The 27,521-nt window shown below is 29.5% G+C and overlaps 1 protein-coding gene across 1 annotated transcript in view; it reads left to right on the top strand.

Moving 5' to 3' along the window:
• Window positions 1-26,918, top strand: part of LOC145259824 (arrestin domain-containing protein 3-like) — a 96,907-nt gene extending 69,989 nt beyond the window's left edge. The window contains exons 2-9 of the mRNA XM_080117625.1: window positions 499-571; window positions 8,298-8,445; window positions 12,523-12,625; window positions 19,074-19,214; window positions 19,911-20,026; window positions 20,432-20,639; window positions 22,825-22,970; window positions 26,573-26,918. Of these exons, the coding sequence (XP_079973751.1) occupies window positions 499-571; window positions 8,298-8,445; window positions 12,523-12,625; window positions 19,074-19,214; window positions 19,911-20,026; window positions 20,432-20,639; window positions 22,825-22,970; window positions 26,573-26,635 (998 nt within the window). The 3' untranslated portion in view covers window positions 26,636-26,918. The remainder of the gene's footprint in view (window positions 1-498; window positions 572-8,297; window positions 8,446-12,522; window positions 12,626-19,073; window positions 19,215-19,910; window positions 20,027-20,431; window positions 20,640-22,824; window positions 22,971-26,572) is intronic.
• The last annotated feature ends 603 nt before the right edge of the window (window positions 26,919-27,521 follow it).

Raw genomic sequence — 27,521 nt, 5'->3', positions numbered from 1 at the left:
TATAGCTCTTAAAAACCGCTAAGGTAGCTGAAAAAAAGTAAAAATAAGTGTTTCAAAGTTGTTAATATTGCTAAAAATATGCCAACAACAAATCTTATATGTGTGTGTGGGTGTGTATACAGGGCCCCAACTCTAATTAGGCCCCGTTTTTTAGTGTTTTATCTAAATGAAATGAAACTTTGGTCATAACTAATTTATTATATTCAAAACATCACATCAAAACACTAGGGTCTTTGGCCTTTTTCTCTCCGTTGACTGTAAAATGCTCAGAAAAACTATTGAATGTCCTCTGTTTTTTTTGTTTTTTTTTTGGGGGGGGGGAAGGAGGTCACCCTGTATATAATATCAACATTTTCCTAGAATCGGAATCAAACAAAATTTAGGAATCGTCCCAACACTAATAAAAATACGTGTCACTATGAACTTCCTGTCTGACGTCATATCTTGATAAAACAAATTAAGAAATTTTTTTTTTTTATCAATTCTTTTATCTTTCAGAAGTTTCTGAGGGGCGAGAAACTTTGGTGGAAGGAAGGCATGAGTTTAATTTTGCGTTCGATCTCCCGATGGGGTAAGTAATTAAAAAAAACATTTTCATCATCATTAAACGTGGAAAATATTTAACTGATGATTCCTGAAAGGATGAAACACTAGTGTCTGTAGATATTAAAATTATTATAGCAATAATTATGTTAAGAACTCTGTCCTTATTGTTGAGCACTCCAAGTTGAAATAAGTCGGTCACTTAAGCTTGCAGGTGCAGATAATGTTATAATCGTAAGATCACTCTAACTGTCTAGACATTTATGCTTGATATAAATGTTAATTTCAACTGTATTTCTTGCGGTTAATGTTGGCTGTGTGGTTTGCTTCTTGCTAATGGAGTCAGATGGCATCGTGGCCAGGTCTGAATCTCCTGACTGGCTGTAATCGTAATTCCCTGCACTGATGATTCCCAAAAGGATGAAACCCTAGTTAATTAACTGATTTAGGTATTAAAATAATTATAGTAATATATATATATATATATATATATATATTGTTATCTATACAATTATATAAAACGAACTTTGTCTGTGTGTGAGTTCTTTTGCTATGGACTCCTAAATGGCTGAGCCTATTTTTTAAAAATTTCACACAAATGTGTTATGCGCCTGGCAATGTTCTTAGATAGGTTTTGTATCAGAATGTCTTCGATAAGTATTGATAATTGATCGAAGGAACAAACGATTTTGACTTAAGTTAACACCTTATATAGCTTAAAATCACAAATATATTTGAGAAGTTTTATTACCACACAAGCCGAAAGGTCCAACAAAAAAAATCAACAGTAGGTTCTTGGATATGACAGGGTGCATTTGAAATGAAGGTTGCTGTTGAATTGAACCATGGTAACTTTACTTTTGCATTTCAAACTTTAATTCAAACCATTATATATAAAAATAGTTTTGTAAAATCAACACTAGATTCTCTACAATGCAATTTAGACTACAATATATAACGGACTAAGTCACTGTGCGGAGGTATGTGAAGCTTCCTCCTGGTGCACCTAGAGCAGATATCAATTGATTTGATTGAAAAATAGGTTTTTCCACAGATTTCAATTGCAATAAAAAATATGAGATTGAATCATTATTCCCTTATACAGACTTCTTTCCTTGATTTATCTGGATGTGTGTATATCTAGAGAGAGGAATCGGTTGGCTGAAGAAGAAAGAAGGGTGAAGAGAAGGTGTTAAAGGAGGAAAGGCAGAAATAAAAATATCTTGCACTTTTTTTTTCTCCCAGGTAATGTTGAGTAGCCCTGCTAGTACAAGCAAAAAATAAAATAAAGATTTAACGGTTAGAAAGACCAGACAAGTGTGAAGTTGTTTTTTTTTTCTTGTTTTTTTTTTTTTGTTAATAAATATTGCTATTTATTAAAAATAAAATTGACATTTTTGACATTGTTTTTTTTTCTTTTTTTTTTTTTTTTAAATAAATATTGCTATTTATTAAAAATAAAATTGACATTTTTTTCTTTCAAATTTTTGAATAGTAAAATATTCCTCTTTAAGAAATTGGAGAGTTTCTTTTTTTATTTTCTTTTTTTTCCCTCTTATATGCCATGGTGGTGGTAAGTCTATTTTATTACACACACTTTCAACAGACGCCAAAAAACTGTAAACATCATTCTTGACTTAAATCCAAATATCTCAAAGTCAGTCCAGGACTTACCACCACCACCATCTATAATATAAATCTCACCTGTCTGTTTAAATGTATGTATATATGTTATGTCTCAGAAAAAACTTTTGACAGAGGCGATGGTTTTTCATGAAATTTGTATCATTTTGAAGCTCAACTCTTCAGACGACAAATGTCGAAAAATTGGACAAAAACATTAATTCCTTCACTCTAAAACTAACCATTTTATACAAGGAGGGGTCGATTTTATTTTATTTTTTTTTTTCGCCGACATTTTAGCAAGTCATCATTACTGTTGGATTGACTTCGGTTAATTTCAACACTTTTGACTTCCGGTCACGTCATGGAGACATCGGCTAAGACGTCAGATTTTCTTTCACTTTCTTTTTTGGCTTCGTGACACGGGTTCAAGCCTGACTGCCTACTACCACTTTTTTTTTTTTTTTTTTTTCCCCCTCAACACACACCTCTAAACACCCGGGCACCCATGCTAGTGGCATATGAGGAAGAAACAGAAGAAAACAAAACAAAAAACAAATTGTCCAATTTCCTGAAGATAAATATTTTACTATTCGAAAATTTGAAAGAAACTTTCAATTTTATTTTTAATAAACAGTAATATTTATTAAAAACAATTTCACACTCGTCTGGTCTTTCTAAAACATAAATCTTGAATTGTTCTTTACAAAAAAAAAAAAAAAATTAATAACTTCACTACATCCTGTGCAACGTAATGTAGATAGAGCTAACTTTGACTAAAATAATGGCAATGATGAAAACAATCCAAAACATTTATATTGGTTGGCATAGTCATACCAGTCCGCACTTGTCACAAGTTTCTGTGGGTGGAAAAGGAAGTGGTGGCGGCAGGAGTATCGGAGTCTGTGACCAGCTGACAGCTTAATGAGGTTTTCTTAAGTTGGACAGTCTTTTACGGATGAGTGCATTATTTCTTCTGTCACTGTTTGCAGAATAATTCCGGTTGATTGCCAAATTAGCATAATCGCCGACGTTTGGATGGAAATTAGAAACGGCTGTGTTTTGCGTCTTGGAAATGAGATTCTTTACAGGAAGTAGAATTGCCAAGTATCACAAGAACCATGCCATTTGTGACGTAAATTTTTAACTGTTTTTATGCCGCTTTGAGTGAGATGTTAATAAAAAAATGAATGGGTGCTTTTTCATGGTTAAACTCATTTTAAAATTTACACCTACATAACATTGTGTCTGACACAACGATTTTTGATTCTGTCTAGCCACTTTGTCTTTTCCTTCCTTCCAGAATGTTCCTTGGAATATTTGGTTCAGTTTAAAAAAAACAAAACAAATTCAGTTAATGATGGCCACACTTTTTACTTATATATAAAAGGCACTTGGCCTATGATCGTGTGAGCTTTTTCCCTATGGACTCCAAAACGATTGAACCAATGTTTTGGAAATTTCATGCCAATGTATTTTGTGTCTGGGAGTATTCTTATATACTTTTTGTATCAGAATGCCTCCAATAAATATAAAAAAATCGATAATTGAAAAAATCCGATTAAATAAGGAACGGTCAGATTTTTTACTCTTTAGACAGCTAAATATCACAAATGCATGTGAGAAGTTTTATTACCACACAAGTAGAAGGGCCTGGTTTATAAAATCAACAGTATGCTCTTTGATAAGACGGGCGCATTTCAAGGTTCTTCAGTGCAATGTAGACTACAATGTATTGTGGACTAAGTTGTCGTTGTGAGGCATGTGAAGCTTCCTCCTGTGAGTTGCAGTGGGTCAGGCAATTAATGAATTTGATTGAAAAAAAATGAACGATTTCAATGATTTCGATGAAGTGTGGCACATTTGTTGATCCTCATTCAGTCCTGATCAACATCAGGTTTCCTTGCTAGTTATTCAACTAAAGCAAGAGAGATAAATCTTTGTAGTTTAGAATTGACCTATCTGCTTTGAGTTATTCTTTTACTTTGTTTTTTTATCTCCATATGAACAATTTGTGTATTGCGTTTATTGGACTTAAACATTTTTTTTTTTAAACTTGACATATAAATTAATTTCTAAAATATTTTCTATTGAAAAATGTGTGCACCAAAATTTACATAAAATTATCCTAATAGATGTTTAATAAATAAAAAAGGAATTATTACTATTAGCATTTTGTTTTTGATGCTAGTTTAAATCTCTCTTTATGAAGAGGTATGAGGGACGTCCCAAAAGTAATGCCTCCTTTTTTTTTTTTTTTTTTAGGAGGAATATAATAGACATTACTTTTGGAATTTATTTTAGCATTTTATTCCATTCTAACCTTGAAGACATTAAGCACTGTATGTAAATCTGTGTGTGCGGTGGTAAGGGTCAATCTATGAGTAAGGAAAAGCTATTACAGGAAAAGATTGAAATGGAAGTTTACATAAAAAATGGGTCCAGAAAATGAAGAGAAACCTGAAATGCTAACAACCCCCTAGTACCCAATAAATTCTCAGCAACTAAACTTCTAAATCAAAACCATATCCACAACCTTAAAATAAAAGCTTACCCTCACACTACTTTGAACTCCTCAAATGTTGTGATAAAAAGCTCAGAACTCTCACTTTTCTCGCCAGTTGAAATTAAAAGTAACTTAAAGGAACAAGATGTCATAGATGCCAAAAGAATAATAAAAAAAATCCAAATGATTCCAATGAACACCTACATCCTAAACTTCAACACCTCCAAACCTCCTGCTGAAATAAAAATCGGATACCTAATAGAAAAAGTAGAAGTTTATATACCAAACCCATTACGATGTCGCAACTGCCATAAATTTGGCCATCACAGACAAATGCACCACCAACATGTAAAAACTGGTTAAATGAAAGAACACATTAATTAGGAAATGCCATTAAAATGCACAAACTTTAAACAAAAAACACGCATCTGACTCAAAAAAAAAAAAAAAAAAAAAAAAAAAAAAGTTTGGAAGAAGGAAAATATGATGACTACAATATGGTTGTCTTCAAGTCTAACGTAAATAAGTTCTTGATGAGCCGTTCCATATAAGTTATCAAATTTAACAAATTTTCATTACTAATGATTATTATACTGTCCAATTTCTACTGTACACTCTTTAACCCTTATCCTTGAGTGGCCTCTTGGCCTTGATAATATGTTGATGCCTATGTAAAAAAGAAAGTCCAATGTGAACAAGTTCTAATTGAACCGTCCCCCTAAGTAATCCAAGTTACAAAATTCCCACTGTTTACTATGCTAAAATCACAATGACTAATGTATACCTATTAACCCTTATCCTCGAGTGGCCTCTGGACCTTGATAAGCGGTGACACCCATGTAAAAAAAAAAAAAAAAAAAAAAAAAGGGAAAAACAAATAACTACAATTAAATATACCAAAAATCCATCATACCCAGAAGCGAGAAGGTTAATTTAAAAGCACACCAGACTCACCAACGTATGAAAATGTTGCTGAAATGACAACTCTTTCAAGACGAGAAATGGCACAAAATGATCCGATTGAATTGATGAAATGTAAGACTCCTGCCTTGGGTCAGCAGGTGACTTCTGACCCTGTTGAAACTGCAATGGTGTTTGATCATCTATCTGGGAGCACTTAACAGGCTTTCTGTTGATTTCCACTGAAAAAATTAGCTTCGCATGCAAGCCAAAAAAAAAACGATAAACTCAGAGAGCTTCTAGTCTACTTAAAAGTTAATTCACGAAAATTACAGGTTTTTACATATGTACACTTATCAGTCCGTTTTCATTTCATGAATCACGCATTCACTTATTTTCTCGGGTTAGCGGTGGTGGCGACAGACAGGTAGGGGTGATATCTCTTGGTTAGGTTCTCTCTCCCGAGGTCTGGCTTAATCTGCTAATTTTGGCTCGGGCATTTGCTTATATTGGGAGGTGATGGGATGGGGTGAGCTGTTCCGCAGACCAATCAGAACATAACACTTCTTTTAGGGAATCCCCAGATATTTTGCATGTGTGCACCCCTGTCAGGCTTCCATAGCCTGCAAATCTGGGATCAGAACTCAATTCTATTCACACACTCCAAAAGGTCAACACTTTCACCATTTCGCACTCAGAAGCCAGACAGCCTGAGCAGGTGTTCGTCAGGCCAAACGAATGTATGATTTCATTCTACATTAATCTGACATTTCCTGTCATATTTCTAAAATAATAAAATATATATCTGTTTTACAAAAACACAATAAATCCATCCCTTTTGATAAGTTACTCACTACTGTCTGGGATCCAATTAACGTTTAACAAACAATCTCAGCAATATCACTCCCTTACGTGGTCATGCCATAGAAAGAATTAAGATTACTAGTAGAAACATTAAAGGAAAATTTAACTAGATTAGCTACATTGGACCTAAACGAAAATCCCCAATCCCAGAATGATGAAACTGAAAATACTACAAACCAAACAAAAGGACAAACGTCAAACTTACCCAATACTACTGTCAAACCCAAAGATCTTTCATTCTCTTATCCGAGTGTATTTTATTTGATTTAAAGAAAGATTGTTAGAAAAAAAAATAATGGACATTTTAGAAATGTATTATTTATTTATTTATTGCAGACTATTTTCCTCATTTTCTATTTGTTCTTTCATGATGTTTCGGCCAACTATTCCTCTCTCGGCAATAAATAAATAATTAATTAAATAAATGACTAATTAAATAAATAATTTATTAATTAAATAAATAATACAAATTACTGATCTCAAGAAGAATTCCAATTAAATAAAAATAATATTTTAGAAATGGTTGTGCTTTTTTCCCCTCAACTTTTCCAGCAATTTAACAATTTTTTAACAATTTCGAGACAAAAAAAAAAAGAAGAAGTTTCCCAAATTAATCAAATGATGATTCATTATTATCTAATTGTTTGATGCCCATAAGTCATTATCTTCATCACGTTATAAAAAAATCAACATAACAAGCAGAAAGTAGAAATGGTGCTGTTTGAGAACATAAACAAATTCAAACTAATCAAAACCAAGAGCCAAGAAAGATACTCAAGACAAAGTAAATCAGGAAGCCCAAATAAAAACAAACCAAAAAGTCTGGAGATTGAAAAATTTCGAAAACACTCCCTCTTTAGATCCAAACCAGAAATAACAGGATTTATTCTATAATAATACATATGCAATCTGCATAAATTAAGTTATGTTTAAACATATTGTATGACTGGGCAACACCAGATGTCCAGCTCGTATAAAATATAAACATTTTAAATTACCATGAATATTGGTTCTATGTAAACTAGCCATCTTGTTTAGTCACAAATAAGATGTTAAACAAGATGTCGACTTTGCTCAGAACTAATATTTATAGCATCTAAAAGTGTTTTTATCTTATACTAACAGACTGCCTGGCATTGCCCGGCCATAAAATATGCTTAAATATATTTTAATTTATGCAGATTTAGCATTTATTATTATAGAGCCAATTCTCTATAGATTATTATATTGTACCCAATATATAGTAATGATTTTTAAAGATAAAAAAGAAAAATATGACTTGGGCACCATCAGCTAGAATCAAACCCAGAACACTTAGCATTCAGCTTTATTTTCTAGTATCTGAGCTATGACAGATGAATATCAAAACTTTAAAAATTAGCTGAATTTAATGTATAAATGTATATTTATGCATGTATAGAGGAGTTTTTAAGTTCACATGCTAAGTTTCAAATTGTTAAATTTTGACCCCTTATATATTTTTACACACTAAAAATCGAATTGAATTTGTTCCACGGGTATGAATCTCTTATATATCAAGTCTGTAGATCGAAGATCGGCAGAATAGTCTGGTAGAAACCATTCCACACACACACACACATAGGCAAGGTCACTTATATATATATATATATACTAGCAGGCCGCCTGGCATTACCTGGTCACAAGATCTGCTTAAATATGATTTTAATTCATGTAGATTACATATTTATTATTGAGAAACAATTCTGTATCGATTATTATAGAGTAGTAAGGTTTAGGAAAACCATCTGAAACCTGTAAATAATGATGCCGTGTCAAAGAGAAATGACAGAATCTGTTTTGTGACACTTACTGTCTTTTTTTTTTTGTTTTTGTTTTCCAGAGGCATTGCGACGTCTTTTGAAGGCAAGCATGGCAGCATCCGGTATTGGTTGAAAGCAGAAATGGACAAACCGTGGGCGTTCAATCACAAAACGAAAAAGGCTTTTACTGTTATTTCCCCAATTGACATCAACAAACCAGAGTACCAAGTAAGGCAGCCCCTTACACCTTTTTTTGGTGGAGGGTGATTTCTTTTCTATTATTTACCCCCATTCTGTGCACACTGATGGAATTAGTAGTCAGTCAATTATTTTTATCTGTTCAATTTGGTAATAATATATATTAGTTCTCGCACGAAAGCGCAGGACACAAAATGTTTTAAATAATAATAATAATAATAGAATAACAATAACAAAGTCTTTCGCTAGCGAGGACTACTATTGAGCGTAACCAGTTATACACTCCTTTTGAAATTTTCATCTCTATTTTTTTCGTTATCTACTGAATATTTTTGATGAAACCTATATGAAATATGTTCCTTATTAAATTGTAAAGATTTTCTATTCTGAAAGAAGTTTTAAAAAAATTAATCTAAAAAAGTTATTTTAAAGTTTTTGTTAAAAAAATTCAGATTTTCTTATTATTCAGACATGTATGACAAAGAGGGAGTTGCAAAAAAGAGTTGTGGAATGAGAATTACAAACTGAAACAGAGAGAATATTCAGACCTGTAATAATACAAAGAGGGGTTGCAAAAATGAGTTGTGGTGTGAGAAATACAATCTGAAATAGAGAGTAGGAGAGTTTTTATAAATACATACAAAATCACATTCATCTTTTTTAAATCCAAATTAATAAATTTAAATAAAATATAATCTTAAAAAGATAGGATACAAGTTAGAAAAGCATTTCATCCAAGGCATGAAAATTGTTAAACATGTTTTTACTATAGGCTTTAAAAATGAAGGTACAAGATTCAATTTGAAATTTATTTATCTTCAAAGTGCACTTTTATACATTTTACAAAGTAAGGTATTAAATTTGCATACCTTACTTTGTAAAATTTATAAAAGTACACTTTGAAGATAAATAAATTTCAAATTGAATCTTGTGCCTTTATTTTTAAAGCCTATAGTAAAAACATTTTGTTTAACAATTTTCATGCCTTGGATGAAATGCTTTTCTAACTTGTGTATGTATGTATATATATATATATATATATATATATATATATATATATATATATATATATATATATAAAGGCAGTTAAATTTTTGCAAATTATAATTTGAAACCTTTATCATTCAAACAAGGGATGCAAAATATAGTTATTTCCTTATTCCATGGAGTTTCAAAGAATGGCTCTTTTCTTAGATTAGCTCAAATTTTGCTGGCTGAAAGCTTCAACATATGAGAGAAGTAATATTATAAAGATTATACAGAAATATATGAAGATAAATAAAGGACATTCACCTTGAAGTCTATGTGGAAAGACATATTTAGTCAGTAACAAGGTCCAAACAGTGAAGTTAGTTGAAACCTGAGTAAAATCTGTAAATCCAATGTTTGGAATATTCAGATGGGATAGATCTATAGTTGTTGCTTGAAGAATCTTGCAGTGTAGAAATTATAGTTTGAAGAGGATTTAATGAATTCAGTTTAATGTTAAAGAGCTAACATTGGCATTAATATCGCAAGATAAATAGTATCCAGTGAGTTTTCTTCTCTGTCATGCAGTTAAAATGTGATTAAAATTGGGAGGTTGGTGGCCTATGAGGGGTGGTAAGAGTGTTACATTTGAGATTAGCTGGGACTGGTTACTAAGTGGAAAGCGTCAAGATGGGTATGACTAAGAGAGTTGAGGAATGAGGAACGTTTTAAGGAGGTAGTAAAATTGTATGTATCTAATGTAAACAGACCCATATATATATATACACTCCGAAATGCAGGTGGTATCCACGTGTATTCCCACGTGTATTATATATTTTTCGTATTGATTTTTCATTTAAATATATATATATATATATATATATTGTATAGCTTACTTGCCATCAACATATTGATGATTAAATTGGGAGCTAGTGGCCTATAAGGAGTGGTAAAGGTGTTAAGTATGAGGTTCTATGGGACTGGTCACTAAATGGAAAAACATTTATTTAAAAAAAAAGTTTGAATTTACTTTTTCATTGCCTCTCTTTCCTTGCTGACCTTAAACTATATCCAGTGGTGAGGCCCCAGCTTGTGGGCTTTGGGGAGTGTGGAGCCACCCTTTAATTGCCATTGCTCCCAGGTCCACTCTGACCCGGAGTGGTAGTACCTGTTAGGGTCTCAACTATGGGTTGAATAGAAACGGACTTGAAAACAACAAATATATTCTATTAAAAAATTTTTCTTCAAAATCTTTGGATTCTGCATTAAATAACCTGAAAAGGGTTGATATGCCGTAAAACAAAAACAACCAGCCAACGCTTTCCTTGCTCCTTCCCTTTCCCTTTAGACATTGAAAAAATCCTATTTATTGATTTTTGCCAAACTCCTTTAATCGATTGACTCTATATAATGCCACCCATTTATATAGAATTTATACAAGACATTCTTACCCTCCCCCTCATTATTTTAAAATTTCGATTATTCTAGCATATTTCAAACATGTTGTTCTAAAGATTACATTTATAATCCTAAATAGATTTAAACTTGAAGTGGTTCCTAATTGAATAATTGATAACAATATCAACACCATAACACTATTTTTGTCACCTTTATAAAATTTTGTTGTCAAATTCTTTTTATGTTAATTTTAATGCTTACTCTTGTTGTTTATCTTTGGTTTTAACTTTTAATTTCTCCAGCCAATATAACTTTGTTGCATCAACGTTTTTTTTTTTTTTTTTTTTTTTTTGTAAATTCTTTTATTTATTTTTTTTGTAAATTCTTTTATTTATTTTTTTTGTAAATTCTTTTATTTATTTTTTTTGTAAATTCTTTTATTTATTTTTTTTGTAAATTCTTTTATTTTTTTTGTAAATTCTTTTATTTATTTTTTTTGTAAATTCTTTTATTTATTTTTTTTTGTAAATTCTTTTTATTTTTTTTGGTATTGATCAAGAACCTGACCTAAGGTCGTGTCAGTATTTTGTGGCAGTTTACGGTAAGCGTCCAGAAAAGCTGCTGAAAAACACTGATTTGATTAGCCGATCAGTAATCTGTTGTAAGCAGACAAGTTTTAATGAAGTTGATCCATTGCAAGAAGGTTTTTTTTTTTATTTTACCCTCCCCCTCCCCTAAAAGATTATTTAAAACGTTTTTGCATCAAATCTGTTGCCTAGATTGCTGGAAAAATGGTTGCATCATTTTACTACTCCCAATGAAATCTCTGTATGTATTAGAGCCAGATATGTTCTAAAATAGAATACTGTTGCCATATCTAGGCGGGAGCTATTTGGAGCACTCTATCCTGCCTTGACAAAGTTCAAAACCGGCTTTGAAATCTAGATGCCCTTTTCTTTTCCCTGCAACCTCTATCCCACAGAAGAGACATTGTGAGCCTGCCTCAGTTCTATCATTATTTTCATGGCAAATTGCTCATCTGAGCTTTAGTATATGGTACCCCGCCCTGCCAAATTTTCACAAAAAAACACTCGTCTAACTACAACAACTATCAAGTTCACCTCCACCCCCCTCGACCCACCCACCCCATTCTCTATGCCTAAATCCAAACAAAAATTCCATGAACAAAGCTTTGGTAAATTTTTACGACCAACCCCAGCGTATTATAAACACCCCATCCTCCCTATGTTAAGAACAGCTTTCGGAATACCCCCCTCCCCTCGAAAGCCGTTCTTAACATGGGGTGGTTGGGGATGTTTATACTACGCTGGGACTGGTTGTAAAAAAAATACCAAAGCTTCTTTCCTAGAACTGCTCATCTGTGGAACTTTGTTCAACTGGTCTACTTTCCAGCTGACTACATTGTGGTTGTCTTCAAGTCCAATGTAAACAAGTTTTTGTTGAGCTACCCCCAAAGGTAATCCATTTCCACCACCAACTATTAATATGCTTTTGTGTCAGTGACTACCGTACATTCATTAACTCTTATCCTTGAGTGGCTTTCAGGTCTTGATAAGTGGTTATTCCTATGTTTTCCTATTCCTTTTTCTGGCTGCTTATTGTAAACTGTTGGAAGATGCCGACGCAACATTTTGTAAGGTTCTGGATCAGTACCATGTTTGCAAATTAATCAGTTTTAGTGTTTTTTAAAATTGATTAACTTTTGTATTATTTGTGCAGATCCAGGTCGAGAGCAATATTGAGAAAACATTGTGCTGCTGGTTGTGTACGTCTGGACCCATCTCCATCACTGCACGTACAGACAGAAGGGGCTATTGTCCTGGTGAGCCCCCTTTTTGCTAACCTTTTCTCTGCCCTCTTTCTCAGGGGGAAACTGTACTTATGTTATCATTGGACTTTCAGGATTTTTTTTTTTTTTTTTTTTTTGTATTTTAAAGTCTTTTCTATGCATAATAACTTCCTAGTTTAAAATTTCAAATATTTCTCATTTTCATTAAATTTGAGGTGGTTTTTATCATTTACTAGCACTATAACTAATATATATATATATATATATATATATATACTAGCAGTTCTGCCCGGCTTTGTTCAGGCCCTCTGTACTGTTCATAACTTTATCTGCATATGTATATATTAAAAAGTGAATATGTACGGTAATGCCGTTCTATATAATAGGTTTCCTTAACTACCATAGAGAAAAGTTCCTAGAGACCGCAGATGTCAATTTTTTAAAAAACTTTGACCCCTTAACATTTATTGTTTTGGGCTCAAATTAAAGTAAAATGTTTGACCCATGTCCAAGTAACCTACATCCAAAATTTCAAGTGTTTAGACCCAAAATTGGTGGAGAAGTTTGCTAGAATCTGCAAAGGTAAACTCTGTGAATTTTGATCTTTTGCCAGGCAAATTTTTGCCCCAAAACTGATTAAAAAGCTTGCTGCATGTCTGAATACCCTTTATGTAAAATTTCAAATGTTTAGACCCGAAATTGGCTTAATAGTTTGCTAGAAAGGTCAAATCTTTTGAACTTTGACACTTTGGAAGCCAAATTTTAGCAATAAAACGATTAAAAAGCTTGCCTTATGTCTGAATACACTTTATGTAAAATTTCAAATGTTTAGACCAAAAATTGGCTGAGTAATATGGTAGAGACCACAGAGGTCAAGTATTTAAAACTTTGATCCCAATTATGACCCTTTAACATTTGTTAGGGCATAAATCAAATTATAAAGTTAGATCCATGTCCAAGTAACCTATATCTAAAATTTCAAGTGTTTAGACCCAAAATTGGGGGTGTCTGTAGAGCTTTCAAAGGTCAAATCGTTGAACTTTGACCCCTTGACAGCCAAATTTCTGGCCGAAAACCAATTAAAAAGATTTTCTCAAATGTCAGTACTCCTTATGTCAAATCGTGAGTCTTAGACTGAAAATTTAGTTATTTGGTAGGGAAGTGTACATAGACACACCGGCATTTTCACTTTTCTAGCTATAGATTTTCTGTAAAATTACTAGAATGAAAAATCCTCATATTTATTAACACATAACTTTTTCTGGAAACTTTTAAACGAATTGCCATGGAGACAGGATGTGCGAAAAAAGACAAAAGAAAATACGAACACTGGAATAAATCATCAAGAACCAAAACTTGTAAAGTTTTGGTTGAATCAACAACCATCTTCAGAAAAATGAATAAATATAAAATCTAAATTTTTTTTTCTTGAAAACGTTTGTTGATAAAATGAAACCGGTAAAGTTCTCATTTTTGATTTATTACTGTTTAATTTTTTTTTTCCTTTTTTCTTTGTTCACACTCACTCACAAACACATAAATCTCTCTCTCTCTCTTGTATACACATACATATGTAATCATACTCACATATGCATGTATATGCAAATTATATTTGTGTATCAATTCTATATGTTCTTTTTTGTTTTTTTATCATATGCGAATAGTGTTGTATTTCTTGTATATGGTGTAGGGAGTTTATTATGTTTAAATTTGTTGGTTGACAATTTCATTGAGTACATTGCGTATTAATGTGTGTTTGATGTTTCTGAGATCTTTATTAATGGCATATACATGTGTGTGTATTTTTTTATCATATATGTGCATAGTGTCATCCTTGTTTCATTTTTTAGTTTATTAGGATTTTAAAATGACAAGTTTATTGAGGAATATGTTTCTGAGTTCTTGATTAAATATTGGATAGCACAACTTCCCAGATAAAGTCTCAAATATTTTTGATTTTCATTAAATTTGATTTGTAATTATTACACACCAATTGAGAATATTTTCTAGACAAAACCATAAAATTGATCTTTATAAAAAATGGTATAAGGATTCTAGACAAAAGTTCATTATTAATTGATTTTCAGTGAAAATGGTGCAAAACTGTTTTCTTGAGGGGTGGGGGGTACTTTTACCTGTCCAAGGACAAGTATTTTTCTAGTTTTAAATAAATCCATTAAAATATAAACTTATTAAAATTATAGTTCTATAACAATTCTATTCTATTAAAAAAACAGCAATGTAAATCCTATATATTGAAAGGCAATACTATTTTAATAAAAAAGCAGTATCAATACTATTTTAATAAAAAAGCAATATTTATACTATTTTAATAAAAAACAATATTAATACTATTTTAATAAAAAAACAATATTAATACTATTTTAATAAAAAAACAATATTAATGCTATTTTAATAAAAAACAATATTAATACTATTTTAATAAAGCAATATTAATACTATTTCAATAAAAAAACAATATTAATACTATTTCAATAAAAAAACAATATTAATACTATTTTAATAAAAAAACTATTAATACTATTTTAATAAAAAGGCAATATTAATACTATTTTAATAAAAAAGTAATATTAATACTATTTTAATAAAAAAGTAATATTAATACTATTTTAATAAAAAAGTAATATTAATACTATTTTAATAAAAAAGTAATATTAATACTATTTTAATAAAAAAGTAATATTAATACTATTTTAATAAAAAAGTAATATTAATACTATTTTAATAAAAAAAGCAATATTAATAGTATTTTAATAAAGCAATATTAATACTATTTTAATAAAAAAACAATATTAATACTATTTTAATAAAAAAGCAATATTAATACTATTTTAATAAAAAAGCAATATTAATACTATTTTAATAAAAAAGCAATATCAATACTATTTTAATAAAAAAGCAATATTAATAGTATTTTAATAAAAAAGCAATATTAATACTATTTTAATAAAAAAGCAATATTAATACTATTTTAATAAAAAAAGCAATATCAATACTATTTTAATAAAGCAATATTAATACTATTTTAATAAAAAAACAATATTAATAGTATTTTAATAAAAAGCAATATTAATAGTATTTTAATAAAAAGCAATATTAATAGTATTGTAATAAAAAAGCAATATTAATAGTATTTTAATAAAAAAGCAATATTAATACTATTTTAATAAAAAAGCAATATCAATACTATTTTAATAAAAAAGCAATATCAATACTATTTTAATAAAAAAGCAATATCAATACTATTTTAATAAAAAAGCAATATTAATACTATTTTAATAAAGCAATATTAATACTATTTTAATAAAAAAACAATATTAATAGTATTTTAATAAAAAAACAACATTAATACTATTTTAATAAAAAACAATATTAATACTATTTCAATAAAAAAACAATATTAATACTATTTTAATAAAAAAACTATTAATACTATTTTAATAAAGCAATATTAATACTATTTTAATAAAAAAACTATTAATACTATTTTAATAAAAAAACTATTAATACTATTTTAATAAAGCAATATTAATACTATTTTAATAAAGCAATATTAATACTATTTTAATAAAGCAATATTAATACTATTTTTATAAAGCAATATTAATACTATTTTAATAAAAAAACTATTAATACTATTTTAATAAAAAACTATTAATACTATTTTAATAAAAAAACTATTAATACTATTTTAATAAAAAAACTATTAATACTATTTTAATAAAGCAATATTAATACTATTTTAATAAAAAAGCAATATTAATACTATTTTAATAAAAAAGCAATATTAATACTATTTTAATAAAAAAACAATATTAATACTATTTTAATAAAAAAGCAATATTAATAGTATTTTAATAAAAAAGCAATATCAATACTATTTTAATAAAAAAGCAATATCAATACTATTTTAATAAAAAAGCAATATCAATACTATTTTAATAAAAAAGCAATATCAATACTATTTTAATAAAAAAGCAATATCAATACTATTTTAATAAAAAGCAATATCAATACTATTTTAATAAAAAAGCAATATCAATACTATTTTAATAAAAAGCAATATCAATACTATTTTAATAAAAAAGCAATATTAATCCTATTTTAATAAAAAAACATTATCAATACTATTTTAATAAAAAGCAATATCAATACTATTTTAATAAAAAGCAATATCAATACTATTTTAATAAACAAACAATATCAATACTATTTTAATAAACAAACAATATCAATACTATTTTAATAAAAAAACAATATTAATAGTATTTTAATAAAAAACAATATTAATACTATTTTAATAAAAAAACAATATTAATACTATTTTAATAAAAAAACAATATTAATACTATTTTAATAAAAAAACAATATTAATACTATTTTAATAAAAAAACAATATTAATACTATTTTAATAAAAAAACAATATTAATACTATTTTAATAAAAAAACAATATTAATACTATTTTAATAAAAAAACAATATTAATACTATTTTAATAAAAAAACAATATTAATACTATTTTAATAAAAAAACAATATTAATACTATTTTAATAAAAAAACAATATTAATACTATTTTAATAAAAAAACAATATTAATACTATTTTAATAAAAAACAATATTAATACTATTTTAATAAAAAAACAATATTAATACTATTTTAATAAAGCAATATAATACTATTTTAATAAAGCAATATTAATACTATTTTAATAAAGCAATATTAATACTATTTTAATAAAGCAATATTAATAGTATTTTAATAAAAAAGCAATATTAATAGTATTTTAATAAAAAGCAATATTAATAGTATTTTAATAAAAAGCAATATTAATAGTATTTTAATAAAAAAGCAATATTAATAGTATTTTAATAAAAAAGCAATATTAATAGTATTTTAATAAAAAAGCAATATTAATAGTATTTTAATAAAAAAGCAATATTAATACTATCGAAAAAGAAACAAAAAATTTTGAAACAAGTCGATGAAAATACCGGTTAAAAAAAGGCAATAAAGATACAGGTTAAAAAAAGGCAATAAAGATACCAGTTAAAAAAGGCAGTAAAGATACCAGTTAAAAAAGGCAGTAAAGATACCAGTTAAAAAAGGCAATAAAGATACCAGTTAAAAAAGGCAGTAAAGATACCAGTTAAAAAAGGCAGTAAAGATACCAGTTAAAAAAGGCAATAAAGATACCAGTTAAAAAAGGCAATAAAGATACCAGTTAAAAAAGGCAATAAAGATACCAGTTAAAAAAGGCAGTAAAGATACCAGTTAAAAAAGGCAGTAAAGATACCAGTTAAAAAAGGCAGTAAAGATACCAGTTAAAAAAGGCAGTAAAGATACCAGTTAAAAAAGGCAGTAAAGATACCAGTTAAAAAAGGCAGTAAAGATACCAGTTAAAAAAGGCAGTAAAGATACCAGTTAAAAAAGGCAGTAAAGATACCAGTTAAAAAAGGCAGTAAAGATACCAGTTAAAAAAGGCAGTAAAGATACCAGTTAAAAAAGGCAGTAAAGATACCAGTTAAAAAAGGCAGTAAAGATACCAGTTAAAAAAGGCAGTAAAGATACCAGTTAAAAAAGGCAGTAAAGATACCAGTTAAAAAAGGCAATAAAGATACCAGTTAAAAAAGGCAATAAAGATACCAGTTAAAAAAGGCAATAAAGATACCAGTTAAAAAAGGCAATAAAGATACCAGTTGAAAAAGGCAATAAAGATAACAGTTGAAAAAGGCAATAAAACTGCTATTCAAAAGAAAAAGGCAATAAAACTGCTATTTGAAAGAAAAAGACAATAAAACTGCTATTTGAAGGAAAAAGGCCATAAAACGTCTATTTGAAGGAAAAAGGCCATAAAACTGCTATTTGAAAGAAAAAGGCCATAAAACTGTTATTTGAAAGAAAAAAGCCATAAAACTGCTATTTGAAAGAAAAAGGCCATAAAACTGCTATTTGAAAGAAAAAGGCCATAAAACTGCTATTTGAAGGAAAAAGGCCATAAAACGTCTATTTGAAGAAAAAAGGCCATAAAACTGCTATTTGAAAGAAAAAGGCCATAAAACTGTTATTTGAAAGAAAAAGGCCATAAAACTGCTATTTGAAAGAAAAAGGCCATAAAACTGCTATTTGAAAGAAAAGGGCCATAAAACTTCTATTTGAAAGAAAAGGGCCATAAAACTGCTATTTGAAAGAAAAAGGCCATAAAACTGCTATTTGAAAGAAAAAGGCCATAAAACTGCTATTTGAAAGAAAAAGGCAATAGAAATTCTATTTGAAAGAAAAAGGCAATAGAAATTCTATTTAAAAAAAAGTAACAATTTGATTTACAAAGAATAAAAAGAAACCAAATATGATTCCCAAATGCTGGATTAGAACTGCCAGTTTAAAAAAAAAAAAAATGTTTGGATAATTATTTGAAAAAAAAACAAAAAAAAACTTAATTTATCTTTCTTCTTGCAGGTGAGTCCATTGCTATCTCAGCTGAATTCGACAATCAATCGTCCCGAACAGTTACTCCATACGCGTCCTTACACCAAACTCAAGCATTCTTTGCCAACGGAAAATCCAGAGTGCGCCGCACAAAATTCACAGTACTTACTGGTATGAACCCTAACCATGTTGTTCCCTTTTTTTTCTTGGTTTCCAAACAAACAACTTCCATATATACATTTAAGAGTTAAAAAAAAGACAATGGGAACTGTAAAACATTTTAAAGTTCAATGTTTTCGTAGACATCCGATCGTAAAACCAATTTTTTCCTTTTCATTTTTTCTCTTTTTTTTTCTCTCTTTTTTTTCTTTTTTTTTCCTCTCTTTTTTTCTTTTTTTTCTTTTTTCTTTTTTTTTCTTTTTTTTTTCTTTTTTTTTTAAACATCTTAGAGAAAAATTTTAAATGTAGTTAAATTATTAATTTATATTATATTTTTTGGATTCTTCAGGCTACTACTGTTCTCATCTTGAGTGTCATTCTCACGTTTCGGTTGATGTAATTTCTGACCTTCTTCAGAGGTATCTTATCACACTCTGGACTCTGCACAAAATTTCGAAAGGAATTCTTTATTTAATTGCATGCTCTCGTTCTGTCAGCCATAACTGGGTAGAAGTTCAAAATAATTCGCAACTGCATTTTAAGTGTCGCCGAAAGATCCGTAGCATAGTGGATAAAGTACCTGGTAAAATTCAATTGTAAGTTACACTCTTCTGGAGGTTGAAGGTTCAATCGTCAGTGTGTGCGACATTCAGAATACAATTAATTTTTTTTATCAGTGTTAATTTAAAAAAAAAATTTTTTTTCTAGGTTTACCTGTTGCTCCTGGCAATGGAGGTATGTGGGAATCACAACTCCTGAAAATTCCAGCTGTCTCACCTTCCATAATGAATTGCTGCGTTATGAAAGTAGACTACTTTGTAAAGGTAACATATTTTGCTGGAATTACCTCCCTTTGCATTCTTAATTAATCTTTGCAATTCACAGTAGTTATTCATATTTTGATTTATAATTTTTTTTTTTATTATTACTGTAAATAATTCAATAAAACTTTCACAAATTTGGAAGTATGGAACTCCCTGGACAATTTTTTTTAAGACATAAATGAAAAGCTATGGTCTTTGTACAAAACCCTGACTGTACTCGTGTAAAGATTAAATATGCGGTTAATTCTAACATGACTCCGAACATTTGTGCATTTAACAAACTCGCACTTGGTTGAAACTGCTTGTTGTTGCCAGTGAGTAATCAAGAACATGAATCAGCTAGTGTAGTTTCCATCGTTGTTTTCTCCTGTGTGATTCTTATTCTACTTTTTCTTTTTCATTCAGGTTGCTTTGCACATCCCTGGGTCATACAACCTAACCCTGCAGCTCCCTGTGGTGATAGGGACTGTCCCCTATCGCCGAGCACGCCCATACCACTATACATCAGAACCACGTTATTGTCGTCCGGCCCAAACACAGACCTGTGGTCTTGACCTGTTGCCATTACCCCCACCTTATCGAGAGACGGTAACCCCTCCACCTCCTTTTGAAGGTAATTCATGAATTTTAAAAATTTATTATATAAAATTTTATTTTTCAGATATTGTAGCAAAATCCTGCAATTGAAAAATGAGTTTTCATAAAACAAACCATACTAACTACTTTTTTTTTTATTTTTATCTTTATCAATTTCAACAATAAACAATGTTATCTACTTAATTGGCATGTCACAATTAGTTAAATATTATTGCGTTATTACAAAAATCACATTCTTATGATTTATGAAAAAGAAAAAAGGTCGGCCATATTGTTTTTGAATAGCGAACATACTTACAAGGGAAGTAACTCGGGTTGCCAAAGTACAAAAAAAAAAAATAATTAAAACCAAATTTATCAGGAAAAAGGGCCAAAAATGGCCAAATGAAAAATTTTCTGTATAAATGCTATATAAAATAAAATGGCTATATTAAAAATGTAAACTCTGGGCTATATTGGAGATGTTAACTCCTAAACATTTGTGCCATTTCCTATGAAATTGAAATCATATGCATTTGTTTTTGGAGGAAATTAAATCTTTTTAAATAAAAACACTTGGGCTAAGAAATATTAATACATTCTATCGTTTTCATATTTTTCAAAACGAGTAACGTCAACTAATTGCCTCTTCTTCCCTTTTAGGATTTAAAAAAAATTTTTTTTTCATATAAAACTAAGGTACTTGTACAGTTTAATCAAAACATTAAACAATGGAAATATAAAAAAAAAAAGTCATATTGCACGTATCAGTTATGGAATGAAGTTCTCCGAAAAAAAAAATTCCACTTAATTTCATCAAGTAGTTTTTTTTTTTTTTTTTTTTTTTTTTTTACAGTGAAAAAACAATTTGCTATGATACTGAGCAAAAGGTTCGATTTTTACGAAGCAAAGCTAAAAAAAAGTGTCAACCCTTTAACTGGAGTTATCTCCCCGTGGCATGTTGAACAAATTCTATAATGGCTGACTTCAATGCGCTCTCATAAGAACGTATTTTTCCGCTGTAAAAAAAAAAGAAACTACTCGATCAAATTAAATGAAATTTTTTTTTCAGAGATCTTAATTATGTTTTTAATGGCTTTCATTGGTTTTCAATGAAATTCAGTGTTTTGAGTTTCGTATTTAATAATGAAGCTAAAATTTTGGGTCAAATGCTAATATTTGCTTGCCGGACTGTCAAAGTCTTTGTGGGATAGTTTTGTTCAACGCTTGATCTAAGTAAAAGATAAACCAACTAATATTTTACTAAAATAGTTATCTCCCTTGGGCTGCAATCATATAAGTGTATCATTAAATAGAATATAAGAAAGATATTGTTTAGAATTCTTCTGTATCAAAAAACAAAAATAAAATCTAATGTATATCATGTTTACTATAATCGAAAATGTAATTTGTTAAAAAAAAAATAACAAAACAAAACTTAAAAAATTTTTTTTCGTTTTTTCTTCATTATTGTAGTGAAATTTGAAAATTGAAAATATTTAATTTCCAGTGAAACCAATGGTATATACTGAATTGTCATGTTGCAGTAATGAACATATCCAAAATTTATGAAAAACGATAAGGTAGAAAATTATTAATGAAAAGTTTTCGAAGACAATTACCAAAAATTAAGTTTTGCTAAATTGGCCAGATTTTTGGTTTTTAGAAAATTACCTCCCTTTTCTTACAACTAGAACTCTTTTTTTTTTTTTTTTTTTTTCAAAACTCAATTTTCATTGATTTTCGTCAAAAACTATTTTCGTGAATAATTAATTTTCTACCTTATAAATATTCTTGTTCGATAATTTTATGAAACTTTTAGAAAACTAAAATTTAAAAAAAAAAACACGCATTGAAAGATAATTTTCATGAATACATATTCACTTTTTGAATAACAAACAACAGATAACAAACAAAAAATTTTTTATTCTTTTCTGACTATTTTTTCAAATATTAATTTTTTTTTTATATATGATAAAACAATGCAATGATAGCAAACAAATGAGGGGTTTGCTACCTTCTGCCATTTTCTGTAAACCACCTGGACAATTCCGATAATATCATGGTGTTTATACTGCATAAGTACCAAATTGTGTTGTAAATAAAGTTCCAAATAAAACCCAACCACCAATTTTCGTAAACGTGAATCCTTTTTAGACGGACGTTTATTATTGATTCTCTTATTTTTGCATAGTTAATTTTAATCTTTTTTTTAAATTCAGAACCTCCGACTTATGCAGAAAGTGTCGGTGGGGCCGTGGATATCCGTGATGAAGACGATGATATGATAGGCAATATGGGCGATCTCACCTACACTCCAATGTATACATACGTCTACGACTATAGACCACCACCAGCTTATTCAGAGGCAAGTTGTTTTTTCTGCCTTTTCTTTTTGCAATTTATTTTTCTAGGCACCTAACATTGCTTTTTATTTTTCTACCTCCTTTTGCAAAATTTATGTTCTGCAAAACCAAAATAAAAAAACAACCCACCTTTTCCCCTTTCTCTTTCTATCTTTCCCCCCCCCCTCCCCCACACTTTCTGACTGGTTTCCTAACTTAAAATATACCAAACATTAATACTGTAATCTTTTTTCCTCTCCTATTGCAAAACTCATTCATGTTCTGCAGGACAGGGAACAAAAACGATAACATCCTCTATAAAACAACCAAACACTACAAACTAGTGAGTGAAGATACAAACAGCTTGAAGAAAAACAAAATAACTGAATGCAACATGAATTCTATTTCCAAAATAACTGGATTTGGCATTAAATAACCGATAAGGGTTGATATGCCGTAAAACAAAACAACCAAACCAAAATATCTTTATTATTGATGGAATGATTCCAAAAGCTTTTTTGATTCGGTAAATAATTTTATCTTGAGTTCCAGCAGTGGAAAATTAAGATTTAAACAAAATAAAATTATTTTGCATATTTGTCTTTCTTCTGATACACAGTTTGTAATTTTTTTTTTTTTATTATTCCCTATTCAACTTAATCACTAGCATTTTTTTAATTCACAATTCAACTTAATCACTAGCATTTTTTTAATTCCCAATTCAACTTAATCAGTAGCATTTTTTAAATTCCCAATTCAACTTAATCACTAGCATTTTTTAAATTCCCAATTCAACTTAATCACTAGCATTTTTTAAATTCCCAATTCAACTTAATCACTAGCATTTTTTAAATTCCCAATTCAACTTAATCACTAGCATTTTTTAAATTCCCAATTCAACTTAATCACTAGCAGTTTTTGAATTCCCAATTCAACTTAATCACTAGCATTTTTTTTAAATTCCCTATTCAACTTAATCACTAGCATTTTTTTTAAATTCCCTATTCAACTTAATCACTAGCATTTTTTAAATTCTCAATTCAACTTAATCACTAGCATTTTTTTTTATGGAAATTGTTTGAGACAAGGCATGAAACCACTTCATACAAGGAGCTAACAGAAACAAAAGTTGATTATTGGAAAGAAAGGAGATTCCTATTGACTTTTAGTCATTGTTGTGAAAATAACTTTTTTTTTTCCTGTACCAAACTACTTTCCCTGCTTTCCTTTCCCCAGTAAAATAGTAGTAGCAGTAGCAATTGGCCATTTTCCTTCCTTCAGTATTACTGCCGGCTCATATTTTTAGTAGAATTAAGATTCATTCGAGCCTTAAACAACTCTGCCTTCCATCTTTTTATTCTAAACATCTTCATAAGTCTTGAAAAGACCAAAGCTGTGAGCAGGAAGGGAGTTCCACAATCTTGCAGCCTTTGGAAAGAAACTACTGGAAAAGGAAGTTGTATTTATGAGGTATTAAAACAATGAATTGATGGAGATCTCTCGACCAATGAGTCAAACAAATTGGAAACAGGGAATAAGTACGAAATAGGTCAGACAATTCTGAGGAACACATGCTATAATAGTATTTGTAGAAAAGACTAACAACATCACATCTGAGAAAGAGAGGTTGCAGTAAAGAAGAATGAATACGGTCAGTTCAATTACAGGTATGTTTCTGCAATTCATTAAGAATCTTCAAATAGGACAGAGATTCATAAGCCCAAATATGACAACAGCACTCCATACATTGTCTGATAGAAGATTTGTAGAGATAGAGAATAGTCTCGGACGTGAGAAAGTGTTTAGAGGGATAGAGAGGACTTTTACAAGAATCAGAAAGAGCAATGGAAATGATATGTGGACTCCAAGAAAGATTTGATGAGGAAAAAAAAGACCAAGAAGTTTTTAGAGTTGATTTCTCATCGAGAGTGAAGCCATCCATAAGAATATCAAGAAGAAAAGGAGCACTCCTGCGATTGAAGGACAATAAGTCGAGTCTTAACAGAAGTGAACAAAACAAACCATTTCTTATCTCAATCCATAACTGAACTCAAGTTTTAGATCAACTTCATATTTCAACTGATCCAAGAAGGGCGAGAAGCAATACCAGAATAGAAGGTGGCGTTATCAGCATAAATGTTAACTTTCTAAATAATATTCCCTGGAAGGTAATTTATATAGAGCAGAAACATTCAAGCAATCCTGTTCGAGCTGAATGGCTGACCCAGCGGATTACTTTTTTTTTCTAGCATAGCTTGATTAGGTGTTACGTGTACTTGTTGGGAGACTTTGTTGCGATGGGTCCGACATATCATCCTATTCAGTCTCAAGAGATTCACTATCCCAGGATTTACTTTCTTTTTTGAGTAAGGATTGTTTTATCACTAATCGCCTGGAGCCCTTCTACCAGAGAATACTTTATCAACTTTTAGATCAACTCCAACTGCTATAAGATTTCAAAAATGAATTGTTCTCAAATCGTTTATTTCTTGAGTTTTGAATTATAATAGACTTGTAGAGCTAGAGAATAGCTTCAGTGTTTCGAGCGATAGAGAGAACCAATTTTACAAGAAGCAGGAAGAGCAATGGATTTAATATATGAACTCCAAGAAAGATTTGATGAGAAATAAAGACCAATTTAGCATGGATTTCTCCTCAAGAGCTGTCTATGAGAATCATCATAACCGGATTGAACGAAACAAGAACCTTCAAATGGGGCACAGATTCACGAGCCCAAATATGACAAAAGCACTCCATATATGGTCTGATATTAGATTAGCCTCAGGTGTGGGAAAATGTTCAGAGCGATAGGGAGAACCGATTTTACAAGAAGCAGAAAGAGCAATGGATTTGATATGTGGACTTGAAGAAAGATTTGATGAGGAAAAAAGGCCAAGAAGTTTTAGAATCGATTTCTCATTGAGAGTAGAGCCATCTATAAGAATCTCTGGAAGAAAAGGAACACGCCTGTGATTGAAAAACAATAGCTAAGTATTGGAGGAAAGAACCGTTTCTTATCCCAATCGATAATAAAAACCAAATCACTCTTTTAGATAAACTATATATTTCAACTGATATAAATTTCAAAAATGAATTGTTCACAAATTGTTTATTTATTTGCATCCTGGAGTTTTGAATTATAGTAGATTTGTAGAGATAGAGAATAGCCTCTGGTGCGAGAAAGTGTTTCAAGCGATAGAGAGAACCAATTTTACAAGAAGCAGAAAGAGCATTGGATTTAATAGATGAACTCCAAGAAAGATTTGATGAGAAATAAAGGCCAATCAGTTTTAGCATTGATTTCTCAAGAGCAAAGCTGTCCAGGAGTCATAACAGGAAATAAACAAAACAAGTAATTTTTTTACATCAATCCATAACTGAACCAAAATTAATTTCTAGATCAACTGCATATTTCAACTAATCCAAGAAAGATGAGAGAGAATCAATACCAGAATAGAAGGTGGTGTCATCAGCATAAATGTTAATTTTCTGAATAATGTTCTCTGGAAAGTCATTTACATAGAGAAGAAGCATATATTAAAAAAATTAATTGTTCCCAAATCGTTTATTTATTTGCATCCTTGAGTTTTTAATTATTTATTTATTTTTTTTCTGTATTTTTCAGATCGACCCAAATCCTGCGGTTCAGTCATCCACAACACACTTTTTGGAAGATAGCCACTCATGACACTGCTGAGTCTCCTCTGGACGGACATCATTTTAAAAAAAACAAAAAACAAAAAAAAAAAATGGAACGTCGGATGATGCTGGATGTTCAGATGGATGTTACTCGCTCCTTCAAGAAACTCGGATCAGCTGGATTAAATATGTGCTTGCCAGATACTATGGAAGCAACCAACAGACATTTACAAAAACAAAAACAAAAAAAAAAAAAACAAGCAAATATTAAAAATGGTCCTTCTTTCCTGAACGAAAGAAAAATGCAAAAGAATAAAAAAATTTTTTTTTAAATAGGAAAACTTGATGATGGAAATAGAAAGCTGTTTCTGAATTTTTTAGATGAAGATTGATTCTTTGATTCTTTAGAGTCTTTGATTCTTTAGATTCTTTGATTCTTTAGATTCTTTGATTCTTTAGATTCTTTGATTCTTTGATTCTTTTATTCTTTAGATTCTTTGATTCTTTAGATTCTTTGATTCTTTAGATTCTTTGATTCTTTGATTCTTTAGATTCTTTGATTCTTTAGATTCTTTGATTCTTTGATTCTTTAGATTCTTTGATTCTTTAGATTCTTTGATTCTTTAGATTCTTTAGATTCTTTGATTCTTTAGATTCTTTGATTCTTTAGATTCTTTGATTCTTTGATTCTTTAGATTCTTTGATTCTTTAGATTCTTTGATTCTTTAGATTCTTTGATTCTTTAGATTCTTTGACTCTTTAGATTCTTTAGATTCTTTGATTCTTTGATTCTTTGATTCTTTAGATTCTTTGATTCTTTAGATTCTTTGATTCTTTAGATTCTTTGATTCTTTAGATTCTTTGATTCTTTAGATTCTTTGATTCTTTAGATTCTTTGATTCTTTAGATTCTTTGATTCTTTGATTCTTTAGATT

The sequence above is a fragment of the Euprymna scolopes genome, chromosome 35 (genome assembly GCF_053919585.1).
Source record: "Euprymna scolopes isolate OS-2025 chromosome 35, ASM5391958v1, whole genome shotgun sequence".
Classification (NCBI taxonomy): domain Eukaryota; kingdom Metazoa; phylum Mollusca; class Cephalopoda; order Sepiida; family Sepiolidae; genus Euprymna; species Euprymna scolopes.
This window is presented reverse-complemented; position numbering and strand designations above follow the sequence as displayed.